This window comes from Rissa tridactyla, chromosome 11 (assembly GCF_028500815.1).
Source record: "Rissa tridactyla isolate bRisTri1 chromosome 11, bRisTri1.patW.cur.20221130, whole genome shotgun sequence".
In the NCBI taxonomy this organism is placed as follows: Eukaryota; Metazoa; Chordata; class Aves; order Charadriiformes; family Laridae; genus Rissa; species Rissa tridactyla.
In genome coordinates, this window is record NC_071476.1 from 16,624,765 (window position 1) to 16,646,959 (window position 22,195).

At 39.8% G+C, this 22,195-nt stretch overlaps 1 protein-coding gene across 1 annotated transcript in view; it reads left to right on the forward strand.

Annotated features, from left to right (window-relative positions):
* Positions 1 to 22,195, forward strand: part of TENM2 (teneurin transmembrane protein 2) — a 1,855,021-nt gene that overhangs the window by 1,751,269 nt on the left and 81,557 nt on the right. Inside the window, exons 27-29 of the mRNA XM_054217271.1 lie at positions 13,682 to 13,876; positions 19,400 to 19,600; positions 21,076 to 21,261. Of these exons, the coding sequence (XP_054073246.1) occupies positions 13,682 to 13,876; positions 19,400 to 19,600; positions 21,076 to 21,261 (582 nt within the window). The remainder of the gene's footprint in view (positions 1 to 13,681; positions 13,877 to 19,399; positions 19,601 to 21,075; positions 21,262 to 22,195) is intronic.

The following is a 22,195-nucleotide window of genomic DNA, read 5'->3' on the forward strand; positions in this document are numbered from 1 at the left end:
GCAAGACTTCTGACAAAGATATGCAATGCAGAAGAAATCTGTGAGACTTTGTAAAAGCCTGAACGTGAGGCAAAAGGAAACAGATGAGTCAAAAATAACATCCAGATTATGAACTTTAATGACAGGTAGAGCAATGGTATTGCCCAGTGTGACAGAGCAAGAATGCAGGCGAGGGCTCAGAAGTAGCGGGCTAGAGAGAAAAGAGAAACTGGAGAAATAACAACTTTATTGGCAAGCATTTTATGTGTTCATAATCATAGCGTGTCTCATCACTTACACTGTACTCATAAAAAAAAAAAAAGAAGTGTGCTTTTCTTTGGAAATGCTGCATTCATGACTTGTCACCCACACGTATCTCTCATCCTCTCTTGCAGTTGACAAAATTCAGCATGTTCAGCTCCTCTCTTAGTATCTCTGTCTGGGTGGGTTTGTTTTTGGGTTTAGTGTGTTTATGTGTGTATGTGTGCCAACTGACGTGTGTGCTGCAGCAGCAGCACAGCCCTGGCTTGTCACTCAAATCTTCTCTCGCAGTGGGTGGAAGCATCATTTTGGTACTTGAACAGACGAGGCTGTCTTTGGCAATGTTCCTCTCCAGCAGTTCCCACCTCTCTGACTCAGTACCTTAAAATGCCTTTGAAATAAATTTTCTTATCGTTTTTCCCAGTCTCACGTTTTATTAGCAGACGTTTTTCATTTCTAGCAAACCAATCATATCCTCACTTGCCTTCCAATGAGTTCTATGTACAGGGCAGTGCTTCCCTGTCTGCCCTGTTTTCTTAGTTTTACGGAACTGCAGTACGCTCTGAAAAAGGTTTTGTGCCATTAACTGTGCCTAAAACAATTACAGAACAAATAAATGGACGTGTAACCTATTTTGACAATGATTGACAGTCATTGCCATCTAGCAGGTGCTAGCTTGCCTGCATGAGATGGGATAGTAGCTTTGATCCAGTGTCAGGTAGACAAGTAGAGCCAACACAAAATCCACCACTTTAACTCTTTCTAATTGGCAGTTTAAACAGGAGCCAAGAACTGAAGGGGTCACAAGCCGAATTCGTTCTGATTGTTAGCGGTCATGGCTCCGAAAGGGGCTCAGGACACGCAGTCAGTAGTGTGACAAGGAATGGAATACAAGAACCATCGTTTCCAGTCTGCAGCTTTCCTCATCAGGCCTTGTGAACTCTGATGGAGATTAGAGGTGAAAACAGGGGACTGGCGAGTCCGGACTCCTGAATTCTACAACAGATAACTTGTTAAATTTCTGCTACAACACAAGCCATTTAGCATCCTAACATAGCATTACTCTTCAAGAACACGTGCCTGTCCCTATAGTTCATTGTGGATTAGATGTGAGGATTAGTAGATCTTTGCAAGGCACGCGCTAGTCGTAGGAAGATGGTGACGTAAGAGCGCTCAGATAACTCCCTGCCTGCGCCAGCCTAGAAATTGGTGCTTCATATCTTTTGCTTTCTGTGTAAGGGAATATTTACAAAGTTGAAATAGGACCCAGGAGCTACTTTTAGCATTGTGAGTATTTGAGAAAACAGACTTTAAAAATAAGGATTTCAACAAGCAAAATATTAACTTCTCATTGTTCTTAAAGTTTTTATGGCTTCTGCTGATTCCAGCATTGAATTCAGGGTTATACAGAATCTATCTACAGAAGAACTTCTCCCGAATAATTTCAAGTGCGGGCACTCCTGTTTAGAAGCATGTCCTTCCTACTGTTTGTTATTGTTCTGCCTTTTCAGTGCAGCAAAAAAGCTTTAAATTTTTTTCAGGTATTTCTTTAATGTTGTTAAATATACCCAATACTTGCATCTAGTTATAGCAACTTAATTTACATTTGTTTTTTATATTAAACCAACAGAAAACATACAGCCAAGTTTGTGCCTGTGTGCATTGCATTACCCTTTCATACGTTTCTAAATTAATGATGCAGAGTACGAACTTAAAATTATGTATGACTCCTTTTCCCAAAGAGCTTTCAAGACAGTGGTGCAGCTAAGAAGGTAGACTTATTTCTATAGGAGAAAAATTCAAAGACAAAACTAACAGAATGAAGAAAAAAATGGGAAAAGCTGAGGAATTCTGTAATGAAGGAGGAGGGAAATAACTGAGAAAAGTTGCTAATGCCACTGCTGAACAAAAGATGATAGGTAAAAATAAGTGGGCATGTAAGTAGTTACGAGTCTGATTCCAGGGAGCACTGGAGCATCTGTTTGTGATCACCCATCACCCAGCCTGTAGAAATTCAGAGACCAACGGCAGAGCCAAAGGCAGCACCGTAGCTGAGGCCTACAAACTGGAACCAAGTTCTCTTGGCTTCGTAGAAGGAAGTTTACTTTGGTTATGTTCAAGATGGAAAGCATATGGAGACACAGTAAAATCTTATTCATGGATTTTTCTTCAGCGGCATTATAGTAATATTTTCATACTTAGTAGAAGCAGGATACGTTCATGTGATGTCTCACAGCTGCTTTTGAAGCCCACTCTTTTATCAGTTACTCTAGCTTTATCTTTCTGCCCTTTTTATACACGTGCAGCAACAGCACATCTATTTGCACAAATGTTTTCTGTTTCAATGGGATCCCAATAAATAAAAATGCTTCAAAAGGTTCCCAGTGAGGCAAGGAGGTGGACGCGCACACAAATACAGCAGGATGCAAACCGCTGTGCAGCTTATTTTCGGGCAAGCCAAAAATCTTGCTTCCAATCTTATAATACCTCCGTCGGTGGCTTTGTGTTCTAACTATGCTCTGCTGAGTTGATTTGTGCTCACTGTGATGTATGCTTTGTAATTTGTTTTTGTGTTTAATTGGTTAGCTTATTTAATTGTGTTGCAATCTACATTTTGTTTTTCGATTGCATTGTCTCCATGGACTTGTACTGGTATTTGTTTATTTCATTAAGTTGTAAGAGTTTGTCTTTGCAGTTGTGTTGGGATCATCTTGGAGTCCTTGCGATGATAGTAAATGTCATTGGAGCAACTATGATTAAGTAGTATTGTAAATCACGTTATAGAAATACAGCTGTTAAGAGATGCCATCCCTGAATAACAGAAACAGCCCTGAATCACAGCTTCAGATTTCAGCTCGCATGGCTTTTTTTCATATCTACGTTATATCTAGACTTGAACCTGTAATTTAGATCTTTTCCTATATTAGACCCTATTTGAATGAGATTAAATTCAGTTAGCTGTCATCCCCCTTCGCTTTCTCAAACAAACAAAAAAATTTCTAATTCTAATGTAGAAAAATCTTTAAATATCTGCAGCTAACGTGGAACTGTGCAATTAATCATGTTATGATTTAAATCTTTTCTGGTAAATTTAATAAGGCCAATAGTAGTAACTAAAATGAGAGCAAAGCAACCTGGGTCTTAAATACCCTGAATACTGCAGGGCGTGATGCAGCCCTACATCTCCTGCACTGCGGTTTAGCCAGAGCTAAACCATTACAGAAGTAATAGGTTTTACACCGTTCACTGGGAATGGTATAAAGTCTTACCAAAAATATTTGAAGAAATGTTTCACTTGTTCATTTCTTTTTCTAGATGCATGAATGACTTCATGGTGTTAGTGCCTCTCTGTTATGAATCACAACACATACGGTTGGAAGGATGATTCTGGTATTTGGTGTTTGCCCTTACTGCTGCTTTTTGTGAACTTGAACCATCATCTCTTTGATTCCTCGCTGGCTCTTCCCATTGAGAGAGCTACTGAAACCTCTGAAATCATTTAGTTTTCCCTTCCTCCTCAGTTTTTCTAGTGATGAAGTTATCAAGACATACAAATGAAGATCTACATGCTTGTCTATGACAGTAGTCGATTTCGACATCTGTTTATTTCCATCTGTTGACAGAAAGTAAAATTTATTTCTCTGCATATTCTTGTAGTCATATCAACTTCACTGCTTATATCTAACGCAGGAATTTCACAGCTCTGATTCTGTGTTAACCAGTTCCCACAGAAAAAGAGTTTTAGATTGCAAGGCAATGTTTTCAGGATGTTTCTATCCACCATCTACATTTTCCTCCAATCCCATGTATCATGCAGAGATTTGCAAAGAATTCTTCCCTCTTTTTTTTTTTTTTTTTATTGCCTTTATTTTCAAAGGCAAAAATACATGGCAAGCTGATCAGTCACGTTCTCCTGTGGTAAACCAGAACCAGTGCAGGGTAACTTCCATTGCCTTGAATGCAGTGAGGCACATGAAAAAGAACTTGAACTGGGCTGCTCTTTAATGATGTTGTAGATAGGGAGGGCTCTAACCGGGTTGCCTGCACATCAGCCTACCATTTTGCAAATCATCTTAGTGTACTGCGTGGAGAACCACGATCTTCCCTTTAGTGTAGGTAGTGGTGGTTGCAGAGCCGCCGCGATAGCAGAGAGGGAGCAAGCAGGCCGACGAAGTGTTGGCTCCGGCGCGTACTGACAAGAGAAAGTCCTCGAGACAGCTGAACCCTGGCGCAGCTAGCTGATTTTTCAAGTGTCTTGCTGCACTCAAATGCCCTCTTTTCTCTCTGTCTCCAATTTGTAGTTTGTTTTATACCACTCGAAAATATTTCTTTGTATTCAGCTGTGGCTTTTCCAGTGAGGCAGTACAGTGGTCTTTTTCTCTCCCCCCTCAGGACTTCAATATCTTTAGAGAACTAAGACCTAGATCTTTGTTGATGGCTAGCTAGATTGTCTAAGCTCATATTCATGCCAGCGGTAGTGGGGCTTCAGCCTTTCAATCCACCACTAAATTAGTTCCAATGTATCTGACATTTGCTTAATTTTTATTTTCCCTATCCTTACAGAGTGCATTGTTATTGTTATTATAAATGTTATAAGGGTTGATTCATGAAGGAGAATTTTCTTGTACCAAGTGACCAACCCCAAAGCGATAATTTTTAAAATTTGCTGCTGTTCTGGAAATTGCTGCTAGATAGTGTGGAAGACGTATAGACATAGATCTTTTTGTAATGGTTGTAAGCAAAGCAGTTATCTAATGGAAGTAAATACTCTGTAGAATGGTAGAGGAGGGAACAGCAAGTGTTGTCTTTTTGACAGATAAGGTCACACTGAAGGCAATGAGAAAAACTGTGACCTTTTTGATAAATTTTGGCCAGAGCAAAAGTTTGCTGAGTGTTCAGAAGAATGTAAATATTCATTGTGCAATTAATGCTGTTCAGTCACTTCTATAAAAATCCTGCCATTTTTTTTGTAGAACAGCTTAAGTACTTATCGATTGAGAACTTCTATAACTCCCAAAATGGAGGCATCCCCATATCTCTACAGGTATTTTAAATGAATTGAATTAATCATAGGCTTAAAAGTCTCTAGTGATCTTCGTTAACTTTCCTGGGTTTAATTAAAACATCTGTGCGCTTTTAATTTATCGATTCATCCAACTCATATGTCATGTTTTTAACACACCCCAGCATGCTCTGCATCATTTTTAACCCGATTTCCACTTAACTAAAGCAATTAAATCACCCCGGATTAATTAAAGCATCCATACTTTAGTGCTTAAGTCAGCGTGTGCTGCTTTCCCCAAATGGTTTCTGAATGTCAGAGATTTGACACACCTGATAGGTTTTTTGTCCTTCTGGAAATTCTTCTGTGAATCTCCTTCTTGCTTACTAATGTGCGGTCTGACAGAGCTAGGCAGGGGAGCTTGCTACGGCTGGGCTTTGGGCAGCTGCGGTAAGGACTGCAGAGCAGGAGTACTACGAAAGCTGTATGTTTCATCTTCACGCCGCCCTGCTGCATGCAAGCATAGAGTAGCGCTACTGTTAACTCATTTAAATTACGCCTGTGTTCTGTAGTCCCAGTAAACAGTTTCCTGAAGCAACTAATAAAGCGTATGACGTCCGGAAGAGTTATTCATAGTTGTTCATTCTTCTGCTTCTGGGTGAATTTCTACAAGATGACTTCTGCTTGGAAGAGCACAAGGTCTTAGAGCAACCTGAAAGATGTTCTAGATCTTCCTAATTGTCACTGTTCTTAAGAACATTTCAGCCGGAGGGAAGGTAGTGATCTCTGAAGAGCAGGCAGTCTAGTCAAACACCATTCCTCCTGACCATGCAAATATCATGTTTGCGAGGCATAAGGATGATAGCAAATGGGCCTGGATTCATCCCATCACCCATTCGGGAATTATTTTCTTGGGGCTAAGTTTGCTAGGGGTGGGGCAGCTCCTTACCAGGAAAGTAGCATAAAAATAACGTAAAGCAATAAAAGTGAAACAGCATAAACCATGGAGTGGTCTGAAAGTTATTTCAGATTTTCATATCCATACATGAACTCTAGTTAAAACTAACAGGCATGCAGACAAGTAGTGAAATGTGTGCCCAACTGATTAAAATAAAAACACAAAATATGAAGGAAAGTGTTGTCAAACAAAGCAATTGATTTTTTTAACTATAAATAGGAATACTGACATATTTAATGTCTCCTAATTTTTAGAAATATCTTATAGGCAAGCACTTGGTGTAAACGTAGGTGTGATAATTCGTTATGTTTCAGTGGTGTTTTGTTTAAAATAATAATAATGTAAAGTCTAGAGCCAACATTTGGGATCGGGTTGTCAGAAATTAACTTCTCAAATAACTGGGCTGATTTTCTAAAATCTAATGTTTGCAATTCCTTTGGTTTTAGTGGCTTTGTGGTTTTTAAGCCATTTAGAAATTCAGATTGTTTGTTATCTAGATAGGTGTAACTTCACTTTAGGAGGTTGACTGTAGGCAACAACTTGGTTGTAGCTTTTGGAGTGAATCTAAAATTATTCAGGGGTTTGGTATACAATTGTAGTAGGATTCAGCTCTAGGACCAGTAAAATATGTCTTCACCTGCATACATCTTAATCTAATTAAGGGAAATTAGCATTTGTAGACTAAATGCTACATACGCGTCACCAAGATAAGACCAAAAGAGAAAAACGCCCGTACAGTGTGACCTTATTCACATTTTTTAGGTATTCAGAACCAGGCAGTTGTAGATGACATCGGGTTTGGATCTTTCCTGTATTTCTACTCCAGTTTGGGTCTGACCTGGGTTGCATTTATTGGTTTCAGATTAGACTGTCATAAACGGTAATCCACCTTCTTCATGTACTGGCAAAGTCATACATAATCTCTCAGCAGTAGCAGCTTAATCTCTGCTAAAAGGAAGTCCAAGTGGGAGCTATTATAGAGTCTGAGTTAATTATCCCCCAGAGGAACTGCGCTCAGAAGGTTCGCTGGTGAGGTTCAGTGGTGAGAAGTTTGACCTACATCTGTCTTCAGTACGATTCCCGGTGGTCAGTGAAACAAAGAACAACTTGATTTCTATTATGCTAGTATGTGTTTCTTTTTTTTATATAACTAGGACTTTGTGCAGCTCTGTCCAAAGAGCATATCAAAACTGCCCAATCCGTAGGTTCAGACAATTTTTGAGAGGCAACTATAGAATGTTGATATGATTGAAAAACATTTACTCTGTTTCGTGATACATAATGACTTCCCCCAGATTTAGGAACACTGGGCTGACGTGCACTAATGAGTATAGGGAAGAAATGTTTGGGCAAAACCAGACTCAAAAAAATTTGGGCATTCTTCTTGAAGAGAAGACTCAAAATGTGTCATATGTTTGGAAATAGAACCAATTTTTTGCCTGATCTCACGTGAACTTTGTGTAAACCTCAACAAGTGCTATGCATGCTAAAATGAGTGCGTATCCTCCACTGTTGGATCATACTGGTCAGAGTAGACTAGTTAGACGTACAAATATGTGACCACATGTACGGAACAGGTGATCCTTGTACAGTTTTGTAAGCGCGTGTGCCATCAGGTACATTTCTTTTAATCTGTGTTCTTTAGCAAAAGTTTCAGGAGTGAAACTCACTTCCTCCTCCTAAACAGGAACATCTACAGACAAAAATAATCTTTATTTCCCTTAGGTCTGACAAAGTTCTGTACAGTTCAACAAGGGCGGCACATACCCTATGGAGGAGTATAAATAGCGTCTCTTCAGAATGTTTTTTTCTGAGTGTGTTTGTATAGAGGGTATATTACGGAAGCAAAGCTGTAATGGCTCAGACCAAAATTCCATTTTACCCAGGGTTTCAGCTCTGATGGTGGCATCAAGCACATAGTTGAGGAGAAGTAAAATTCGTAGCTGTCTTTGATGCTTCTCCAGCAAATTCTTTCTGTTCTAGAGATTGCTTGTGTTAGGACTTCCTACAGTAGATGATGTCTCTTTATATATGGTAGCCTTTGTAGATTTTCATCCCACAAATTTGGCTTATTTATGTGTTCAATCAGAGAATATTCTTCCATGAGTTTTAACTTTTCAAGTAATCTTGTCAAAATTGGTTGATGGAAGCGTTAGCAGTACTTAGGATGTAAGGGCACTTTTGATGGTGTCTGAGTGCTCTGTTAGTGCAGCCTTAAACTTGCACTTCAACACTCAGTCCTGATTTTCCTCACTGCTTACATTGGGAATAGGCAGTCAAGCTCATCTTCTATGCGCACCAACTTGTGGTGAGAAGAACCTGGTTAATATGCAAGATGAGGGCTTACAAGCATTATGGATGCCACCATTCTGGTCCTTGCTCAAACAGTACCTCAAACAGGCTTGATGCAATTTTGTCCGTCTGGACCAGTGACTCCCCTCACCAACCTGCCATGAGCATCTTGCCACAGAATTCTGTCGTACATATTTTGAAATATTTTGACTTGATACGGGGTGACTCCTGACAACTTGTCTGAGCTCTGAGTAAGCCTGTAGATGGCACAAAGGAAGCTAACCTTCTAATGCCCCATTTGAAAATTTACATTTGGATGTAAAACTGAGCTGCTTGCAAAATAAGAGCAATGTAAGGGCATTGCTTGTGACCTGGTCCAGGACAGGGAAGCATTGCAGATGCAAGTTCAAAAACCTTCCAAGCCTGCATGTTTTTATGCCCAGAAACTCATATAGCTTTCAAGAGAAGTATACCAATTTGTCTATTTTATGAGGAGGAACTGGAACAAGTCTGCGTTAGAGAACTGACAGCCTAGATCCTAGTGGTACAAGGCGCTCTTTGCACCAGGGTAATGTTTGCTCTACAGCAAGAGGAACGAAGCCAGAACTCTGCCTTCAAATCCTGTTTGGACCTTCAAGTAGCAGGGGAAGCCCTCTCAACCAAGCAGCTGTGTAACTAAACCAAGTTCTGCAACAGCCTCCAAGAGTCTGACTGCTCAGATACCCGTTACTGGTTTCTTGCCATGCTCTAGAAGAACACCACTGGTGAGTATGTACTTGTGAATACAGTAGGGGTGGGTGAAAGCAGTGTGTACACAGACTGCAGCTGGGGTAACTGTGTGTTAAATGTCACTGGACAAAATGGTGGCTTTTGATGCCAGACCATTTGGGCGTTATCCCTTACCATCTCCCCTCCTAGTGCATGTGTAACAGGCTGTTATCAAATCACCTTTCCTCATGCGTCAGGGAATACTACCATTACTCTGAAATACCTATCCAAAGATAACCTTTAGAGACAAAACTTTTAAAGGGATGTTCATCTGGTCTTTCCTGCTCAGTTCATGCTCTTAAACGTGTGCAGCCTACAGGACTCAATGGTCTGTAGTATCCATTGAGCCGGGATCCATGTTAAGAACTTAGTCTGGTTTTGTTCTAATAGATGACAAGAACTCTACATGACTCTTGAGTTGTTTGCACTTTAATTGAAGCCACGTGGATGTAAAGTTAGAGTGGGCCGTTTGGTGTCTCGCCCTGCAGCAACATGGTCTAGTAAATAAGTGTAGCAGACTTCTTTTTAGGCTGCCTGCTCCTGTTTTCTATGGAAGAGCAGTTTGATTCTCTGTTCCTCACTTAGGACAGCCTATAAACCCGTAGCAGAAGCATTAATGAAGAGCTATTTATTACAGCAGTGACAAGCCAGCTTCTTAGAAACTACACTTGCTTGCATTCTCGCCTACATGTTTCTCCTGTGGTCTTACTGACATGGCAGTCTTGGAAACGCCAAAATCTAACCAAGAACCTCGGAAACTTTTCTTATTCTCAAAGCGATATTCCTGTTACGTAGTTTGTAGAATAACCCCAGCAGAGGGTTGTAGATTAAACTTTGTGGCTTTAGGTTGCAAGTGTCTTAATCTTAACTGTATTCATTTCATCCCTAAGGTTAAATGATAGATTCTGTCATTTTTCCGAAGTCAGTTCTGGTGTCGCTAACATCTTGGTAATGCGTACTGCAGTGGCAGACCACTGAAGGCAGATTACTGTTCAACTTATATACGAGCTTCACAAGGACTGAACACATGAACCACAGGACAAACTCTGACCTGGTAGAAGCATGAAGAGAGCAGTAAAAAGCTGTGACGTGGCTTTTAGCTTTACTTAAATTCCTGAAGCACCACAGCAGAGTAAGGGAACACTCAAAATCTACTGTGGGAGGAACTCTTTAGCCCAAGACCCAGCACCATCTAGTAATCTTTCTTCTGCCCTGCCAGTCTCTGCTGTCCTAGAAGTTGAACCCTGAAAGTTCAGATCAAAATGACCTACGAATGGCCTTCCCGTAACCATGTTCCCTATGGGAGCAAGGTGAGGAGAGAAGCAATCTTACAGCAGCAGGTGGCTGACACAGTATTAACTAGCGAGGTCTAGAGTGGTCACACTGTAGTTGGTTGTTGGGGTTTTTTTATTTATTTATTTTAATAGTGGATTTATTTCTGCTCGGTCCCTCTTGCAGGGGACTGTGCTGTTCAAATAGAGTTACTGCCTTTGTTTGAGTTTTGACTCCAGAGGAGAGGTTTGTAGAACAGAAGTTCTTTCAGGTGTTCAGTGCCACAGTTGACCTGTAACACAACGAAACAACAAAAGTTATTCCTCGCTTGTATCCAGCTTGTAAGTCAGCTCTAACTTTTTCTCTTTATAACTACTTGAACAAATGCAGTTCGCTGAAGGGAACTGTTTACTACCTACTGATGCATTTAGCTTTCCTCTGGGACCTTTTCTTTCTATGCAGCTGTATTACAGCATGGTGAGGAGGTTGAGGGGCAAAAGCAAGCCATATGCTGGCGTGTCCCAGCGTAGTGGGAAAATCCACATTGAGCAACCATTAATAATGATAACATTGAGTCTCTGCAGTGGCTCGGAAGCACGTGGAGAATTTGCATCTAACAATATTACTTCCTTCTGTGGTGGACTTGAACAAAGGGACTGCAAGCTTAACCGCCACGTACAGGAGCTGAGACGTGCCTTGGTCTAGAGAGAGAGATTTTTGTGTTAAGATGAGGCACAGATAAAGGGACAGTATCTCTACAACGTGTCAGGGTGTGAGAGGTGGCACTGAGAAACTTGCCACTCATGATTGCTCCAGGTCTTCAGGCCAAGCTGCCTTCTGATCCCTCACCTCCAGATCCTCTGCACCATGGCAAGTAAAGGGAGCAGGACTGATGCGATTACCTTTCTTACAGCGATTTGGGAAAATGTATCAGTGTCAGCCCAAGCGAGACCTTTAATTGCAATGAAATGGAGAGTTATGGACAAAGGACTTGTTTGTGTCCCCAGGTCTTCATGCCTGAAGAGTGGAAGTGGTCCTAGTTTGATCCCTTTCTTTATGGCTCCCCTGTATGACTTGCAGCAGCAACAGTTCGCCTGTCTAGGCAGTGAAAAGCTGCGCGTGCTGGGGAACTGAGATGGACTCCGTGATGGAATGCACGCAGGCAGAAGGCAGAGTTAGTCGTACTGCCTTCAAGTAGCTACTGGTTCAGTGCGTTGTGTATCATGGAAGGGCGTTTCATGATGGTGTGCAAAAAGATGTAAAAGAGGCTGTCCTAGAGGGCAGTACGGACATAACGGATATTAGTCTGGATTGTAATTCCATCCAGCTGGTGTAGTGAACCTTATTCTGAAACCAGCTGCAAAAAGCAAAACCAGTAGAACCAGCATAAAATTTTTCACTGCACTCAGTAAAGCACTTGTCACATCATATATCACATCTGAAATCAGAAAGTTGCTGCTGGAAATTATATTGTATTCAGATTTGTATTCATTTTTGGAGCGAGGAAGAAAAAGATTGAACAAGACTCAGTAAGAGAGAACACCAGGAATGAAGTAGAATGAAGTCCTGTTGCTACCAAAAGACAGATAATGTGGCCCTAAGACAGAAGAGGGAATAGCAAAAATCCCCATACTAATTTTGTTATTATTCTACTGTAGAAAAAATAGGCTAAAGAAGATTATACATGTGACATGTGGCCCATCAACCTGTAGTCTCAATTGAAATATTTCTCGGCACTCTTAAGTTTTAGCTGACATCTCAGGTTACAAATCTGAATATCTTCTTTTCTGATCATTTTTTTCCCATTTCAAATAAGAAAATTCTTGAAAAAAAATCTGTCCTGAAATGTGTTTTTGCAGCAGATCAATGGGACAGCTGAGATTAATAAGGGTTACAGGACTGAACAGTGGAGAAGTTGTATAACTGGACAATTACACATTTCTTTGTAGGAAATCAATTACTTGGGTTCTTCTCGATCATTCAGGTTAAAGGGATAATAGAAGCAAGAAGACATTAGGACCTTTTAATGATTAATAGTAGCTTTTGAGTATATTTTTGGCACTGTAAAACTAGCTGTTAGTTTCTAATTACTTTGAAGGGTGAAAAGACAGGGAAATACTTGTCTGTCTTTATCAAACTGCATCCGAGAGAAGAGCACAAAAGCGTACCTTTTCTCAAAGATTCACTTCATTACTCCCACTTTCTGTTATTCCTCTGTTATTTTTTCCATTTCTCCGGCCGGTGACCACACATTCAGTCTTTGGCAGGCATGTAAGTTCGCAGATTGTCGTGTTCACATGGGAGACGTGGGCATACAGGAGTGTGAATATGCCTTAGTGTAACATTTCTGTGCAACTGGCTTTTAATAAACCACTTGTTTCTTTCCATTGCTCTGCATATGTATAACATCTGATTCCTGGCATCCGAGACCTGCTGACTACCTTTATTATTCATAGGCTTCACTTCATTTGCATAAATGAATACTTGCTCAGGATGTGTCTGACCCTCTTAATAATACAAGAGGGAGGGATAAGGGTTAATGGTGTTTCTTGCCAATACATGCAGGGTAAAAGCAGTCGCTCTGGGATTTGGGAAAACAAGGTTCAGCAGGGACAGTGGTGGCAAGGTGCAGTTGTTGCAGATGAAGGCTTGTCTTATTCCTGTGTTCAAGATTCTTACACTGAAAAAAAAAACAAGTCAAAGGGTCTAAAAAAGTTTTGGGACATTACATTAAGAAAGTGTTATGGAAGAAGAAAGATGCTATATAACAAAATGTTCTGGGGACTGAATGTTTTCTGTTCTGCTACCTGTGAAAATTGGATGTTACCTAGTGGAACGAAGCAGAGTGATGTCAGACTCAAATCCGTTCACGTTACCTCATTAGTTATCCCAAACACCTTCAATAGTCTATATAGAATAATAGCTGTATTCTCAGAATGCCCAACACGTGCGTGCTTTATTAAACAGTAATCAGATGATTTCTCTGGGAAATGGAGAACTGAACTACTACAAATTATCTTAGATTTTTCCCCCAGTAAATTAGCATATGTGACTATAGGTGTAAGTATTTGGTAGTGGACCTTTAGTGCACTTTTACACGAGTACATGTATGACCCTGTATGCTGTTTTTCTTTCATTCGATTTTGCAGCTGCGTGCCCGGTTCTGTGCAGTGGCAATGGTCAGTACTCTAAAGGCACCTGCTTGTGCTACAGTGGCTGGAAAGGTCCAGAATGCGATGTACCCGTCAGCCAGTGTATTGATCCCTCATGTGGAGGTCACGGTTCCTGCATCGAAGGGAACTGTGTCTGTTCTGTTGGCTATAAAGGAGAAAACTGTGAAGAAGGTAGGACTTTTTTTTTTCTATGTTGTGAGTTTGTTTTCTGGGGTTTGGATTTATTTAATGGGTAGGAAAAAAAGAAAGAACAGAATGAAAATGTAAATTTAAAACCACTGGAGCAAATTATTCTAAAAGAGGGGTAAAAATGTAGTCCATCACAATTTTACTCGTCTGTCAAAGTTCAGACAAAACTTCTGGCCTTCTGGAACATTGTTTTGAAGTATTAAGAACATCTGCCACAAGTAAACCTGAATAATTCCTTTGTTGAAGAGTTGAAGATAAATGTTTCCTTATGGATTATATTTATTGAAACACAGAGGAAAAAGGAGCAACGGTACACCAAATCGTATAGCTGCAGCTCCACACAAAGCAAACGTATCATCCTCTATTAAGACGGAAGTTGATGAAACAAATTTGCAAGGCTTAAGTATCCATGATACTTAGAACCTTCATGTAGGGCAAATTACTGCTGTTAGCTGCAATCACATGGGATTAAAGAAAGGGAGATGACGCGCACAAATGATAACTGTCCTTTGAATGCAGAAAAGCCCTTCACTTGAAAGTGTCCAGTTCCTTGTGTACGTAGAAACAGCAGATTTAACCAAATAACCCATGAAAAATCTGGTCATATATTAAGCTCAGTATTGATCTTATTTTTAACAGTTATTTCTGTTAGAATGCACAACGTAAATTGGACTGGTTTTCTTTTTAAAATATATCAGTATGGTTTTAAAGGGGAATTTTAACTCCCCAGGCGAGTGTGAAATAGACCGTTCAGTATACCTTGGCACAGCTTCAGAGCGGTAATAGTTCAAGCTACTTTATGATGACATTCCAGAGTTTATGAATCCTCCAAAAGGAGGAACAGCTTGAGGACTAAAGTGACAGGACTGGAGCTGCCATGGGTTTAGGACTAAATAGTCTGTATGGAGCGCTCTGGGTGGGATGCAGAGCTGCCCACCACTTAGTATCAGTTTTTTCCTCACACTATAGTAAACAGCTGTTTCTCCCATCAGAAAACAAAGGGAAGAAAACTGTGGGGACCTAAACCGCTAAAGGTTTTATTCTTTGATCCTGGACCGCAGTCATCACCTTTAGGACAAGATCTTGCATTAGTCTGAGTGAACTTATTTTGCTAAAAGCAAAAAAAAAAAAAAAGCAAGGATTCTCACTAGTAGGACTGCCACCACTGCAACTGTTTGTTCAGTTCGTTCCTGTCATCTCCTCCCAGGAAAGCTTCACGACACAACACTGCTTATTAGAGCTCTAATCCAGAACGTAATTAAGTCCATAGGGTTTTTCCATTGTTTTTGATGGGCCACGCTTTCAGCTATATCCAGAGAATTCTGTAATGTCCTTTTTGTCTGCCGGAATTGATAGTTCTCAGTTCACCCTCACTGTATGATTATAGGAAATATTAAAAAAAATACCTGAAACGCCTTGCTATAGCTAGCATTCTCATCAAAATCAAAGGTGGAAAAGACTGTCTTTGCCATGCTGTACAACATGCAGTCTGTTCCCCAGGAATGCAGAAGCTCTCTGTCTGGTACTAACTGCAGTCGCGTTTTGTGTTGTCGTAGAAATGCTGGTATTAGAGAGACTATGGTAGATGGCCTCAAATGATCTTTCTTTCATTTGCTTCTGTAAACTTTACCTTGTAAGCAGTTCCTCCCTCGTCTCAATTGTGATTTCCGGTTCCATACATGGAATTCTCTCTCTACTTTCAGTTCTCTAGAATGGCTGTGGAATACCTGAGCTAGACATCTTGAATCTCACTCCTGTAAGAGAAATAGGCTCTTGTAGTGCTTTATTCAGCTTACCCTAAGGTCAAAGTTTGAAATGGGTGAAACAAACACACCACCAGCTCCAGAAAAGTTTGTAGAACAAGCTAGCGTGTATCTCTTTCCAAAGGTGTTAATGTTAGTGCCATTCAAAGTCGCAAAAGCTACAAAACATTGCCAGACAACAAAGTTTTTGGGGAAGTGAATTACCATGTGAGGTAAAAGGATATACGGTTATTATATATTATATATATAATAATATAGTTATTATATATTATATATATACAGATATTAATTAACAGTGTGCTTGAAAAGATAAATTTTTTCTTAAAAAGATAAATGGTTTACAAAGGCAGGAGGTATTGACTGCAAAATTGGAAGGGGCCAATAACATGACAAGAAAGGTTAAAATAACCTTTGCATACATCACTGGGCAATAAATAATTCAATAAATTAATTTACAAGTAAATAAAAAACAACCATCATGTTTCTACTCTAAAATTCCACTTGTTCTGTACAAATTTCTCACATATCACCGTTCTATGACTGTATGATTACTTCAAGCCCTACAGGGAAAAGGGTATAACATGAAGTAGAGCCTCTCCAGTTGCAGGTAATCGTCTGATCTTATTTAAAGTTTTTGTATGAATTCAAATTCTACCATTCTAATGGCAGAATGATACAAATAAATATATCTCTATTTATATATAAATATATGAAATCTCCTCTGTTGATTTGAGCTTCCAAAAGGAGTGGTGAAAGTGGATTCATTCACCGTTTTCCACTAGGATATCGAATAAGAACAAGTGGGTCAGCATTTTTTCTTCCCGTTAGCTTTTTATTTCTGATATTCGTCATGGTCGTGTTGTTCAAACAATTTACCTGAAATGAAAGTGGCACCAAAATCAATATTTGTGATGCACAATTTTTGCAGCATAAACACTGTTGTTCTATTAACAAATTTGCACACAAGATGAAGTGGTATATTTGACGGGTTTCGTTCGCTCTGCTTTGGGGAGAGACAAGCAAAATTGCCAAATTAGGTTAAGTTGAGGGGGGTTTTCTTGTCACTTTCATGGTCGAGTCATTTTTCAATGACATTTAACTTCGTAAGTGTAATTCATGGCTCTTTGGGGGTTTTATGGTACATATTGTTCAGAAAACTCCTTGACCTCCTTTTTTGTCCTTAGGGATATAAATTGCTTTCAGTACCTTTTTTGTCAAATCTACAGAGGGCCCAACACTAAATGAGCTCTAATGATCTGAGCTGCCAAGGGGCTCTGAGTTCTAAGTCTAACATACTTACTTGCTAAGGCGCATTCTCCTTTGTTTAAACACCAGAGAAGCTCCATTTATAAATCCTTATTAAATACCGCTGTAAACCCTTCTAAAGACTTGGGGCCAGAACCTTTGCAGCAGAAGTCAGTGCAGTTCTATTGCAGGTAATCGCATTATGCTAATTTTAGCAGCTGAGGATCTGGCCCAAGATGATAACTCTAAGACCATGTATTAAAATAGAACAAGATTTGAGTTCAAAGGAAAAACTCTCTTCAGTTTAAACTTGGAAAGCTATTACCTACCCACATGATAGAACAAAACAGCTATAAAGTATATTTGTCTAGAACAATGGACAAAAGGGGGTTAGCGTGTTATTCTATAAAACAAGGGAGATGGGGGGCTTAGGGGTATTGATAGGCTTGGTCTGTGGAAATAAATCTCAGCTGCATGAATACTGTAATTCAGGATAGAGGAAAGACAATTTATGTATCAGACGGTGGTGGTTTTCATATGCTCCGCGTTGCTTTCATTAATATTTTCCTTTGAGAAGGAAGATGATACATTTCTGAAATGGAGAGTGCGTTAGGACTCATCAGTGTCTCCTAAAGTTAACTGTCCTGCCACATACAATGTTATCCGTATATTACCCTTTTTAATTTTCCACTAAAATATCATCATTTAAAAAAAAAAAAAATAGACTAAATTTAGGAGGAAAAAAGTAACCTTCATCCTAAAAGTGAATTGACCTAAATCCTTGTGTTCTTTATTGATTTAGTTTAGTAAGATTGTTGTATCGCAGCTCTGTGTCTATCAGGTTCAACAGAAATAGTATGAAAGACATATTCTAAACTTCGTACAGTTTCTAATTTTGTTAAGCACCAAGAAGGAATAACAGCAAAGGACAAGCATTCTGGATAATTTTAGAACAATTTATTAATTTATAAAATCTTATCTGAACTGAACCACGAAACAATGTTCGTTTACCTATAAATACGAAATTGCATTATAATATTTTTATGTCCAATTAACTAAGCATTACATCTTAAATAAAAATAAAAAACCTATAGTCAGTGTTGTCATTAAAACGAAAATCTTATAAGAAATTTTATAGTATTTTATTCCTGTCCTACTGTAATCTGAATTAAAATCAAAACTATTCTGATAACTCCTGTTATTGCATCTCTAAATGTGGCTGCCTCAATCCTCTGCGTTGTATCTAATCTATATACTTCCTTAAAATCTCCTGCAACTACAGAAAATAATTTAACAAGACTCTATGTTTATAGAAAAGTTGAGATTTGAAAGATCAAGTATTGTTCACATGAGGTAGAGTGAAAATGTCTCTGCCTTAATTTAGAAGGATCAATTTGGAAAAGATGAGAGATAAATCACTTTCATTATAAACTCAGATCTTCCTGGAGCTGCAAGAGAGAATGCCAATCATTCTTGGTCCTTCTGTTGTGAGCTAATATATACCAGTCATGAGATGAATTCGTTTCATTTAGGACATGAATTTGACCTTGGCCCTCAATTCCACAGCAAAAGGCAGTTGGTAAAACCTCTATGTTGGTATTTGCGGTAGAGCATAGTAAACTTACACAAATTCGTGATATAAGATAAAAATCTGGAAAACCGTAACGTTACTGATAGAGTTTATTTGAAAGACAGCTCACAACATTCCTTTATTTATCAGGATTGAAATGGCAACTGAAATTTCATTGAGTGGGTTTCCATCATAACTATTTTCACTTTCTTATTCTGTTGTTTCTGGATTGAGAAAAGATTAAATCTGTATCTATGTCCGGTTTTCTTTATTTCTTTGAGAGGAATTTTCTGCTGGTTAGAAGATGGGTTGCAGTAACTAGGACTCTCAGTTTCGAATACGGATCAAATGGTCAGAAGTGCCTAAATAATTTAGGAGTCTAAATGAAGCTGAAAGCCACTGATATTTTGACTTCTGGGTATTTAAAGCGGGTATCATAATGTTATTCTCACAATGCTCTAGCATTTCAATAGTAATAGTAGCAGTATTGATGAAGATAATCCAGAGGAAAATATCCTTTAAAATGTGCAATGTATTCAGTTAGTTTTTTGTTATTTAAATATGATACATGAATCATTGGCAGGTCAGTGTATTTCAGCAGAAATGTCCCCAGGTGATTGTTTATGCGTGGAGCTCTTATTACGTCTATTTAAGTGTTATTTTTAAGTCTTTGTGCTTCTTCACCGCAGCATTCCTGCAGTAGGCGTTACTTGTTCGGTCGCACCCTGCTTTACTTGGAGCTAATGTAAAACACAAATTACTTTCCCATTCTCCAACCAGGTGTTAATAGGACTTGAAGAACTACATCAATTTGCTTTATTTATCACAGTGACACAAATATTTCAGAGTGCGCATCTACATGTTTTTCAAACATCGTATTGGGTGAGCTGACCTTTCTCTACGTTGTGTTTTTGTTTTCTTCTGTAGTTGATTGCTTAGATCCCACGTGCTCCAACCACGGAGTCTGTGTGAATGGGGAATGTCTCTGCAGCCCGGGTTGGGGTGGAATCAATTGTGAGCTTCCCAGAGCCCAGTGTCCAGACCAGTGCAGTGGGCACGGTACCTACCTGTCCGACACGGGGCTTTGTAGCTGTGATCCCAACTGGATGGGTCCCGACTGCTCCGTCGGTAAGAAAAATATTTTTTTCCTGATTTTGCAATAACGTTCTCATTTTGTTAAGATGTTAATATCTATGGCAAGTTTGAAATGCAAAGAATTTAGAAAATTGTCTTTGGAACATGTTTGGTCCTGTTTAGTTACTTTGGGAAGAAGCGTGTATATATCTTAGGTACTGTTTTTTGTGACATTCTTCATTTGGGACTGTCAGCTGCGGGGCGAGGGGGATGCAGGTTAGGAGTTTCTATTTCACTCTAATACTGACCCTCGTTTGGACTGAAAAAGTTACTTCAGTGCTTCACAGCTGTTTCCCAACTGTAAATGAAAAATTCCATAATTTATAACTATGTTTATAATGCTTGGGGAATGGAAAACACTACAGTTAAGTACAGTTTTGGGGTTTGCTTTACTGTGCATCAAAATGCTACTCATTTATGCAAAACATCACAAAACAGAAAAATCTCTTTTCAAATAATGGGTATTTTTTCCCCTTTCAGTTGTACACAGAGTATCTGAAAAAGTAGTTTTAGAGCAAGAGACACTAAAAAGCAGGCACAAAAGTGTAGGCTAAAAAACTTCTTCATCCTCTCCAAAGCTACAGTTGTAAAACTTGATTATTCTAACAGAAGGAGCTAAAGAGAAAAAAACCAAGTTTTGACAAGACAGCAAATACTCTATTTGTGGGAAAGTATACTGGGAATTTTGCATTTATGTTGTAAGCTGAGCCTTGAGACAGAGCTGCAGGTCATAAGCACGTCTCTCCAAATAATATTTACAGTTCTCACACTTATTCAGGTATTTTTTAAGATTAATGACTTAGAAGCCCTACCAGTGGAATGAATATCAGGAAGTATATTTTCTGCTTCACGCATCAGCGGCCAGAAAAATTTGTGAATGAGAGTTTCACTGTCAATTTCTTTGGTGACACTTGAGGCGAAAGACCCCTCTGTTTGCTCTTCTACAAGTCCAGCTGGCAGAGCGCAGTAACGGCAGCGGATAAGTGACCATGGTAGTAATAGGATTCCAACAGCTCTCCCTTGAAAGTGTCTTTTAGCCATCACTCCTAGAATCTAAGTGACCCTGGATTGTCACCGTTCTCTGCTGAATGAGCTTTAGGTGAGTTTCAGTCTCACTCTTAGCAAATCAATGTCTGTGTCAAGATCACCGGAGGAGCAGGTTGGAGTTAAACAGAGCTAAGTGCTCCCCTTCTGCGCCGGCCTCCGAAACTTCTTTGTATCTGAAGAGGACACAGCTCTACAGCGATTTTCCCAGCATACACTAGCAGATTTTTTAAAATGACTTTTTAATACGATTTCATTTGTCTTTAAGCAGAAGTTAAGCCATGGGCTTTGAACTGAATATGAACAGGCCAGCTTTTGATGGCAGAAACGTGCCTGTTCGACCCACTTTTCCCTCCACGACGAGGTTGCTGCCTCTGCCCCGCTGGCAGGCGCTGGCTATAATCTGTCTTCTTTTCTCCTCCTAGAAGTGTGCTCTGTAGACTGTGGCACCCACGGGGTGTGCATCGGCGGAGCATGTCGCTGTGAAGAAGGGTGGACAGGAGTGGCTTGTGACCAGCGTGTGTGTCATCCCCGTTGTACGGAGCACGGAACTTGTAAAGATGGGAAATGTGAATGCAGAGAGGGCTGGAATGGGGAGCACTGCACCATTGGTAGGCAAACGACAGGCACCGAAACAGGCACATATTGCTTTCTTTTCATAAATCGTAGAAACATAGTTACTGTTGTGTATTGTAACAGGCTGTTCCTTTAAGGACCCTAGTGCTTTCAGATATTATCTCTGACTCAAAATGTGTCGGGTGAAATGCAGATGAGCTTTTGGAATCATTTAAAATCAGTAACAAACTGATTTGTAGAGGAAAAAAAACACCCAACAACAAATTCCGCAGCCAATGAACATTAGTAAGTAAAGATGTAACAAATGGTCCATCACGGTATCATCTGAGCCAAGATTTTCAAACTTAACTAAACATTCCTTTGTGTGAATGGCATCTTCTTTAATTTCCTGGTCTGACGCATCGGTGCTCTCCTGCTATTATACATCACGTCGGAAACGCATCACCACCGTCACCACACAGAGCAGGGGTCAAGTTGGGGAGGAATAAGCGTTCCCGGCGTTACAGAAATGGCTCCCTAGCATTCTTCCGTGTTGCGCTGTGACAGCAGGCAGGGTGTTTGCATATAGACAGTCCCAGCATGGGGGGGCCCTGGCGGCAGTGCGGCACGCTGCTGTACCCGTTCCTAATAGCCTGCTGCTCAGCGCAGCACCGGCATCATGCAGAGCGCCGTGACTAACACCGTTGCGTCTCAGCTGTGATGTGTCAGCCTGGGAAGTTCAAAAAGGTTCTATTTACACAAAGCGATGATGTTCTAGCCTCTCAATTGCCATACTTGAAAATTTATTCTGAAAAGGAATTAATTGTTCCGAAGTGAAGTTCTTTATTTTGTCTCTACAAGCAGTCAGGTAGTGTATTGGGATTATTTTGTAAAGTTTTCCCTATGCTGTAATCAAAAATGGGAAATTCTGAGCAGTCACATCTCTTCTGAGAAGCCTGAGCGAAATTATCTGGAAAAAGAGTATCCAAC